Genomic DNA, 10,234 nt, shown 5'->3' with positions numbered 1-10,234 from the left:
AAAAAAAAAAAAAAAAAAAAAAAAAACAGATGGGCTAGGAGTTGGCCAGGCAGAAATGGGACCTTGACCTTTACAAATGGGACCTGTAGCGCCTTTACAATTTTATGATTTTACAGACTAGTTTTATAATGTTGTAATAGAAGAAAACATTTTGGCAAGAAAAACCTGCTTGACATTATTGCCAACTTTGTTAGAAACGTTAAGAAACATGAAATTAAACATTTAAAAAGCATGGTAAGTGCTCCTGACTGCACAGAGAAGCTTCTCCGATTAAGGCATTTGTTGATGAACATAAATGTTTAGAAGGCAGTTGATGCTGTATCAATTTAGATAAACAACACAACTATGTTCTCCTCTAGTGATTACACACTGCCCAGTAATAGGTTTTTTTTTGACTGACTTTACAATACCAGGTGTGAATTCCCTCCTGCAGAGCAGGCCTCAAATCCAATCTGAGAATGGTTGTGATAGAATAAAGTAAAAAAGACCAGTAAGAAAATTAGATACTGATTGTTTTTTTTTTTTTTTCAATGATTTACTTAAAGAACTGCTTGTACTATTTGCCAAGCATAACTTCACTTGCCACCTGGAACAAAATGACCCAGGGAAATTGCTGAACACTGGTCCATTGCCTTGAACAACAGCACATAGGCTTCTACAAAACCCACCTTGTGGGTTTTAGAGTATGAAATGAGAAAAAGAAGCCATTTAGGAGCTGTTCTGGCTTGCGCCCTCCGTGACAACTCTCCTTTGTGTCGGAACGTTTCTGGAGAAACCTCCTTCACCAAGACCCCAGTGTTTGCAGAAAGGCTGCTGCTCCAGGGCCTCCCAGACCCACAAGGTCCGTGGAACTGGGAAGCTCATTCCCCCCAAAGGAATTCCAGGGTCCCTTTCCAGTGACCAAAGGGGCTGTGAGACCCACGACCGTAGTCTCCAAGTAAAAGAAGACTAGACCAGGCTGGCTGGCCAGACCCAGTGAGAATCCTGAGGGAGAGATGAAAAGATGGCTCAGTGGTTTACAGCACCGGCTGCTCTTCCAGAGGATCCAGGTTCCATTCCCAGCACTCACGTGGCAGCTCATACTTATCTGTAACTCCAGTTCCAGGGGATCTGATGCCCTTACACAGACAGACACCAGTGAGCATAAAATAAAAATAAATTATTTAAAAAAAAAAAAAATAGAATCCTGAGGGAGACAGGAAGATTCAGCAGGGGCTTGGTCACCCCACAAAGGACATGGCCTCTGAAGCCTGGATGGAATAACTGAGATGGCACTGATCTCAAATTTAATTAATTAATTAATTAATTAATTGGAGGAGGAGGTGCAGTGGCAGCAGCTTCAAAGGGATACCAAAACACTGGTATCAGTCTCTGAAAAACAGATGAGGAATTTTAAAATGAAAATGTATGACTATTGAATAAATGATAGATGCATGTATAAACTCTTGTAATGGTCCAACAGCTCTGGGGCTATGGGATCTGATGGGGCCTCAGCCTGAGGGTTTGTTTCACCTGAATCCGCACTCACATCTGGTAATAGGAGACGACTGAACCCAGGGATATGTTTACCCTCCTCGCCTCCTGCTCTCCTTCCCAATCCATCACCTCACCCCTATTTAAACATTCGCAGCTCCTCTACTTTCCTATCTTCTCTGCTATCCTTCCTCCCTGAAGGCATCCTTTCTAGTTTCCTGGCTTCTGCTGGCACTCCAAATGAAACCCCACAGATTCCAAGCTAAGATCTCCATATGAGAGAGAGCACGTGGCATTTGTGTCTCTGGGCCCGGGGTGACACCACTCGGAATAATTTCCAGTTCCATCCATTTTACCACAAATGTCACCATTCCACTTTTCCTTAGATAGTAATATAATCCCATTGTATCCCTGCGCCACATTTTCATATCCATTCATCAGCTGATGCACATCTAGACTGACTTCATTTCCTAGCTCTTGTGAACAAAGCAACAATGAACGTGCATCCGTTTCTCTATGGTTGGATATAGAGTCCTTTGGGTATGGTCATAGTTTGGTTTCAGTTGCTGCGCTAAGACACTGACTTGGAGAGGAAAGGGTTTATTTCCGCTTACATGTCACAGTCCATCATGGAGGGAATCCAAGGGAACTCAAGGCAAGAACTTAGAGCCAGGAGCTAGGGAGGAGCCAGCCCGTGGAGGGGCACTGCTTTGTGGATTGTTTCCCCTGCTTGCTCAGCTAGCAACCTAGATATACCTTTTGTATACAGTCCAGAACTACCCGCTTAAAGATGATTCCACGCAGAGTGAGCTGAGCTCTCTTATCAATTAGTGATCAAAAACAAAAACAAAAACAAAAACTTCCCCACATTTAACCGCAGGTCAATCTGATGGAGGCAATTCTTCAACTGACGTTTTCCTTTACCTGGTAACTAGCTTTGAACGTGTGTCAAGCTGACAAAAACTAACGACAGTTAAGTGTATAGCCGGGAATACTGTAGCTGGGCTATGGCAGTGCTGCGTCTAGCTTCTTATGAGCCTGAAACAGCGACTGCACCACATGACTCTGGCACCAAGAGTGAACGGGGGCCTTCTTTTCCCACATCCGTTCCAGCATTCACTGTCATTTGATTTCTTGAGGACAGCCATGCGGAGTGTGGTGAGATGGAATCGCAAAGTAGTTTCAAATGTTATTTTCCTAGTAACTAATGATGTTGAACACTTTTTAAAATGTTTATTGGCTATTTTTACTTAACTCTCTTCAAATCAGATTAATAACCTATTTTTAATTGGGTTGCTTGTTTCCTAGATTTTTTTTATAAGCTCTCTGTGTATTCTAGTTGGCAAGGATTTCCCCCATTTAGTAGTAGGCTACCTCTTTAATTTTGACTATTTCCTTTGCTTTTTAGCTTCGTGACAGCCCATTTGTCAATTGTTGACTAGAGTCCCATTTAGGAAGTCCTTGTACGGTTCTTCCTACGTTTTCTTCTACTATCCTATCATCTTTATTTCTTCCTGTAGCCTCTTGGATGTGCTTTATCCTTATCTTCAGAGCAAAGTATTCCAGTATTCTCTGTAAGTTTGGCTTGGTGGCCATAAATGTCTTTAGTGTATTTTTAGGGTGGAAAGTTTTTGTTTTGCTTTTAATTACGACAGCTTTACTGGATATAGCGGTCTGGGTTCTTATTTATGGTCTTTCTTAACTTGAAATACATTGCTCCATGCATGTCCTTGTAGGGCTTTAAATTTCTGTTGGTAAATCATCTGTTAGTCTGATGAGCTTGCTTGCCTTTGTATGCGACCTGAGTCTTCTCTCTGGCAGTTTTCAATAGTGTTTCTCTTCTGAAGATTTAGGGGTTTAGCTGTGATATATAGCATAGGGACTTTCTTTCTTGGTTCTTTCTATTTGGTATTTTATGTGCCTCTAACACCTGAATGGGCTCTCTTTTGTTAGATTTGGGGAATTTTCTTCAATGATTATATTGAAAATATTTTTATGCCATAGACATGGAATTCTTTTCTTTCCTCTACACTCATGACTTATGGGATTAGTCTTTCCATGGTGTCCCAGAGGTCCTATGTGTTCTACTTGCATGGGTTTTTAAAATGACCTTTTTTGGGCTGGAGAGATGGCTCAGCTGTTAAAGGCTAGGCTCACAACCAAAAATATAAAATGACCTTTTTGGGGGCTGGTGAGATGGCTCAGCGGGTAAGAACACCGACTGCTCTTCTGAAAGTCCTGAGTTCAAATTCCAGGAACCACATGGTGACTCACAACCACCTGTAATGAGATCTGATGCCCTCTTCTGGTGTGTCTGAAGACAGCTACAGTGTACTCATTTCTTTTTTTATTTGCATTTTCCTGATGACTAAGGATGTTGAACATTTCTTTATTAGATATTCCTCAGTTGAAAATTCTTTGTTTAGCTCTATATCCCCCTTTTTATTAATGTTCTCTTTATTTACATTGCAAATTTTATCCCCTCTGAAAACCCACCTATTCCATCCCCCCTCTCCCTGCTCACTAACCCACCCGCTCCTGCTTCCCTGTCCTGGCATTCACCTACACTGGGGCATCAAGCCTTCATGAGACCAAGGGCCTCTCCTCTCATTGATGTCCCACAAGGCCATCCTCTGCTACATATGTGACTGGAGCCATGGGTCCCTCCATGTGTACTGTTTGGTTGGTGGTTTAATCTCTGGGAGCTCTGGAGATACTGGTTGGTTTATATTGTTCCTCCTCCTATGGGGCTGCAAAGCCCTTCAGCTCCTTGGGTCTTTTCTCTAGCTCCTCCATTGGGGACTTCGTGTTCAATCCAATGGATGGCTGTGAGCCTCTACTTCTGTATTAGTCGGGTACTGTCAGAGCATCTCAGCAGTCAGCTATATCAGGCTCCTGTCAGTAAGCACTTGTTGGCATCACAATAGTGTCTGGGTTGGGTGCCTGTATATGGGATGGATCCCTAGGTGGGACAGTCACTGGGTGGCCTTTCCTTCAGTCTCTGCCCCAGACTTTGTCTCTGTATTTCCTACCATGGGTATTTTGATCCTCCTTCTAAGAAGGACTGAAGTATCTGCACTGTGGTCTTCCTTTTTCTTGAGCTTCATGTGATCTGTGAATTGTATCTTGGGTATTCCAAATTTCTGGGCTAATATCCACTTATCAGTGAGTGCATGCCATGTGTCTTTAAAAAATGGGATACAGAGCTAAACAAAGAATTCTCAACTGAGGAATACTGAATGGCTGAGAAGCACCTAAAGAAATGTTCAGCATCCTTAATCATCAGGGAAATGCAAATCAAAACAACCCTGAGATTCCACCTTACACCAGCCAGAATGGCTAAGATCAAAAACTTAGGTGACAGCAGATGCTGGCAAGGATGTGCTGAGAAAGAGGAGAAAGAGGAACACTCATCCATTGCTGGTGGGATTGCAAGCTGGTACAACCACTCTGGAAATCAGTTTGGCAGTTCCTCCGGAAATTGGACATAGTACTACCTGAGGACCCAGCTATACCACTTCTGGTCATATACCCAGAAAATGCTCTAACATGTAATAAGGACACATGCTCCACTATGTTCATAGCAGCCTTATTTATAATAGACAGAAGCTGGAAAGAACCCAGATGTCCTTCAACAGAGGAATGGATACAGAAAATGTGGTACATTTACAAAATGGAGTACTACTCAGCTTTTTAAAACGATGAATTCATGAAGTTCTTAGGCAAATGGATGGAGCTAGAAAATATCATCCTCAGTGTACTTATTTATAATAATGATAAATAAATCTTTGGGCTGGAGTGAGCAGGGACTGAGCAAGTGAGGTCTACTGGAGCGAGTGGGGCCGACCAGAGTGACCAGGTCTACCAGAGTGAGCAAGATTGACCAGGGGGAGCAGGCGCCCTAAAAAAATGTCAATTCCCAACAACCAGATGAAAGCTCACAACTATCTGTACAGCTACAATGTGTATTCATATGAATAAAATAAATAAAATAAGTCTTTAAAAAACAATAAAAAATAAAATTAACTTTTTAAATTGAATGATCTGATTCCTTTACTTTACCATCAGGCCCAGATATTCTGTCTTCCACATGATCCAGTCTGTTGGTGAAGCTTCCCAGTGAGTTTGTAGACCTATTTACCACCCTTTCATATTGACAGTGTCTGCCTTTGAAGGTGAGATGTATTTCTCATAAACAACAGAAAGTTGGATCCTGTTTTCTAATCTAATGAAGTAATTTATTTCCAACTTCATTTCAATTTGGGTTTTCTTTAGTATTTCTCTTTGTTGAATTCTATTTTCATATCCTGAATTACCTTTCTTATTTTATTCTGTTTTCTTGGACATCAATCATGAATTTATTCCTGTCCTCTCTAATTGACACCTTCATTTAGATGTTGTTTGTTTTGTGAGTGTGTGTGTGTAATTGTTTGAACTTTGAAATGTTTATTATTTTCCTTTTAAATTCTATGTCTTGAGTTTCATCTTAAGTTGTTCTCAGGGGAGGAGTAAGAAAAGGGCCTACCCGTAACAAGGGTAGCCGAGTCCTGGGAAAGCAGTAGGGAGAAGGCCCTACCAGTGACATGTGAGTGAAGAGTCCTGGGGAGGAGGAGGCAGCCAAGAATGAGATGCCCAAGGGAGAACAAAGAAGCAGCTCCTACTGGCAGCAAGGGTAGCAGGGAATGCTATGGAACTCTGTCCCCCAAAAAGGATTCCAGAGAGGATTAAAGTTTCGTTGGACTAAGTCTTCATTTACCTCCATGACTGTTAATGATGAAACTTGGTCCCCAGGCAGGACCACTGATAGGGGCTTAGGTCCTGAGAGTCTATCTCACCAGTGGACTGCTCCACTTATGGGCATCATCTCCAGAGGGATGCATGAATGCCACTTTGGCTCTCTTAGATGGTCTCCTCTTGGGACTATTCAGGGTTCTTACCAACAAGGTGCCTTAACAGGATGTAACTCCAATTCTCAATGCTCAAAACTATAGGAAATAAATTATTTTCCTTTATAACTCATACAGTCTCGGGGATTCTGCCACAGTAACTATAAATGGACTAAAGTCCAGTGTTACACAGTTTTCAGCTTCAGGAGTTGAAATGGCTGCCTCTAAGGGGCAGACTGCCAAGTGTGGGCACCCCACCTCTGTCTCCTCTGTACAATCTAACCCCTTGTGGCCAAAAGATGAATGCTCAAACCAGAGTTGCTCTTGGTATTTAATAAGCTTGGAATGCCTACAGACTTTACATTGGAGCTCAGTTAAAACTATCTCCCAGGGTTAGCTATGTACCTTTTGGCCAATTAACCTCTCTGAATTTAATTTGTCTTTGAAAGCATCAACTCTTAAGCTATACTTGCTCCCATAAACTCACCTGTTAAAAATGTTCCTTTAGAAATGGAAACCATGGCAGAAAGAAGGGACCTGCCCCAGCCTCCCCACATGAAAATCCCAGTGTCTACCAAGTCATTTAGAAGCATGACAGAGGTACCTGTAATACTACCTGGCTCTTGGAAGGCAGTCAGTATTACAGGTAGCTCTGATACAACATATGCACCATGTTCCCAAATAATGACTCTCAGATTTATATATGAATAAATGCCTAGGCCGTAAGTTTTGGCTCATTCCCTGCTAACTCATTACTTATATAACCTGTTTACTCTAGTCTATGTCTGCCACATGGTTGGTGACCTCTCCTCAGTTTCATACGTGTCCAACTTCCTCCGAATTCAAGGTGAATCCCTGCTCTTGACTCTTTGCCAGAATCCTGTCTCTCTCTCTTCCATATGTCCCGCCTTCTATTTTTTTCTTTTTCTTTTTCTTTTTCTTTTTTTTTGTTTGTTTTTGAGACAGGGTTTCTCTGTGTAGCCTTGGCTGTCCTGGAACTCACTCTGTAGACCAAGTTGGCCTCGAACTCAGAAATCCGCCTACCTCTGCCTCCCAAGTGCTGGGATTAATGGCGTGCGCCACCACAGCCCAGCCAGCCTTCTATTTTCTACTTCAGTTAATAGGACATCAGCTTTTTATTGACAGGTGATGGTTCTACACAGTACATAGATTCTCTCTACACTGGTGGTAAATGTGTGGGGGAAACTACAGAAAAGCCAAGTAAGAAGCCTGGATGTGGGGAGGGCAGTGGTGGGAGAATCATGTGTCCCAGGAAGGTGAAATGATGGAGAGAGAGAGAGAGAGAGAAAGAGAGAGAGAGAGAGAGAGAAAGAGAGAGAGAGAGAGTGTGTGTGCGCGCGCGCTTTCCCATCATCTCTATACAGTGCGTAGGAGACACACGAGCTTTCCCATCATCACCTCTATACAGTGTGCAGGAGACACGCGAGCTTTCCCACCATCTCTCCACAGTGCTCAGGAGACACACATGCTTTCCCACCATCTCTACACAAAACATGAAGACTACCTCAACAACCAGCTAACAGACAGAAGCTGTCTAAGGCAGAAGAAATCAGAAAAGGCTCTGAAGCCTGTTCTTAGGAACAATCAGGAGGACAAAGCAATATTTTCATTTTTATAATGCAGCATCACATAAAAAGGCAAGTTCACTTTAAATATCAACTTTATTTGTAAATATACCACATTAAAACATATGCCATATTTATTCAGAATGTCATAATCAATGTAAAAATAGAATCTTCTCCTCCATGTTAATACTGTGAGCTAGATACATGATATTTAGTGAGGGCTTCCGAAATAAATTCTTTATAAAACAAATCTATAATTTATACACATTGAATTTATCATACAAAATATATACAACAGCATAATTTTGGTGTAGAAAAATGAGACTGCCAAAGCATAAGCAGGTCATTTATAGAACATGTATTCTAGTTAACTTTTTCCAAGGCATTCACCAATTAGTCGAACAGCAATACTCTTGCCTTCATCTGTCTGGATCACAAGTAAAGCTTCAAATCTGCCCACTGCCTCTGGTCTGAAGTGCACCGGGATGTGGATATAGTGTCGGGCCCTGTGGAGGAGTACATGAGAAGATGGGCAGTGACAGCAGCCATCGGCTGCCTGCTCCAGCACAATGCTGGCACAGGCTTGACCCAAGAACCACTGAATTCTACTTCTAATTTCTTTAACGCTAATATTAAACAAGATGCTAAAGGAAGGGAAGGGAGACCTTAAATGGAGAAGATACAGCTCTAGAGCGTCTGCCTTGCGCGCCTGAGGTGTGCACCTTAATCCTCACCCTGTTCCTGTTTCCTGAAGCAGGGTTTTCATGTAGTTCAAGCTGCTCTCAAACTTGCTGTATGGCTGAGAAAGAGCCAGAGTTTTAACTCTCCTTACCTGCACCTCCCATTCTAGTGTTGTGACTAGTTACAGAAGCCAGGGCTTCACTCAGGATAAAGGGAAGCACATCTGCAACAGAGCTATGTACCCGAGCCCCAAACCAAACAAACCAAACACAAGACAAAATGTGCCAACTGGTTAACAGAATGTTGGAACTCTATCTAGGTCTAAAATAGGAAAGAGAAATGTATTTTGCTTCTCTGCATCCATATACAAACCTAAGCCACTATCTACCTACAAACCTACCTATATAAAAATCCTGGCTTTCCAAGAAGAAGGAAGACCAAAGTGTGGATGCTTCAGTTCTTCTTAGAAGAAGGAACAAAATACTCACAGGAGGAAATATGGAGACAAAGTATGGAGTAGAGACTGAAGGAAAGGTCATCCAGAGACTGCTCCACCTGGGGATTCATCCCATATACAGCCACCAAACCTCAACATTATTGTGGATGCCGGGAAGTGCTTGCTGGTGGGAGCCTGATATGGCTGTCTCCTGAGAGGCTCTGCCAGAGCCTGACAAATACAGAGGCAGATGCTTGCAGCGAACCATTGGACTGAGCTCAGGGTCCCCAACGGAGGAGCTGGAGAAAGAACCCAAGGAGCTGAGGGGATTCACAGCCCCACAGGGGGAGCAACAGTGTCAACTGGTCAAAACCCCCTCCCCCTGGAGCTCCTGGGGACTGGACCACCAACCAAAGAATACACATGGAGGAACCCATGGCTCCAGCCACATATGTGGTAGAGGATGGCCTTGTTGAACTTCTGTGGGAGGAGTGGCCCTTGGGCCTGATGTTGTTCAATGCCCCAGTGTAGGGGAATGCCAGGGTGGGAAGATGGGAGTGGGTGGATGGGTGGGAGAGCACCCTCATAGAGGCAGGGGGAGGGAGGATGGGATAGAGGGTTTCCAGAGGGGAAACTGGGAAAAAGGATAACATTTAAAATATAAATAAAGAAAATATCCAATAAAAAATAAATTATTAATTAATTTTTAAAAATCCTAGCTTTACTTAATTCAGGCACCATACTGTACTGTTAAAAAAACAAAACAAAACAAAACAAAAAAAAAAACCCAGCTCCCATCCTGATCAACTTTACTGTGTAAGTTTGCTCTAAACTCTGATTAAAAAATTACTCTTGAAGCTTTATTTTTAGATTATATAGACTGGCAAAGAGGGCCTATGTTAAAGAGCAATATTAACAGATGCGTGTCTTGTCCATAACTGTCCCTGGATATACTTTAAGGCTATTGTGAATGATCTTTCTGTACTTTATGCACAGCCTGTCCATTTGTATTCAGCAACTTTTGTTGTAATTACTACAAGTCAACATCAGTAGCTTTTCAGATTCTCCCTCCCAGGCCCTCCTCAGGGGGATCTGATTCAGACTCCCCTCCCAGGCCCTCCTCAGGGGGATCTGATTCAGACTCCCCCTCCCAGGCCCTCCTCAGGGGGATC

At 42.7% G+C, this 10,234-nt stretch overlaps 1 protein-coding gene across 5 annotated transcripts in view; it reads right to left on the bottom strand.

Annotated features, from left to right (window-relative positions):
• Nucleotides 1-8,022: 8,022 nt before the first annotated feature.
• The window catches only part of Cep192 (centrosomal protein 192), an 88,818-nt gene continuing 86,606 nt past the window's right edge, over nt 8,023-10,234 (bottom strand). For all 5 annotated transcript variants that reach the window (XM_031365946.1, XM_031365947.1, XM_031365948.1 and 2 more), the window contains one exon: nt 8,023-8,451. In XM_031365946.1, the coding sequence (XP_031221806.1) occupies nt 8,313-8,451 (139 nt within the window). In that variant the 3' untranslated portion in view covers nt 8,023-8,312. The remainder of the gene's footprint in view (nt 8,452-10,234) is intronic.

This window comes from Mastomys coucha, unplaced genomic scaffold (assembly GCF_008632895.1).
Source record: "Mastomys coucha isolate ucsf_1 unplaced genomic scaffold, UCSF_Mcou_1 pScaffold13, whole genome shotgun sequence".
Classification (NCBI taxonomy): Eukaryota; Metazoa; Chordata; class Mammalia; order Rodentia; family Muridae; genus Mastomys; species Mastomys coucha.
The sequence above is the reverse complement of the archived record's forward strand: the minus strand, read 5'-3'. Positions and strand labels throughout refer to the sequence as shown.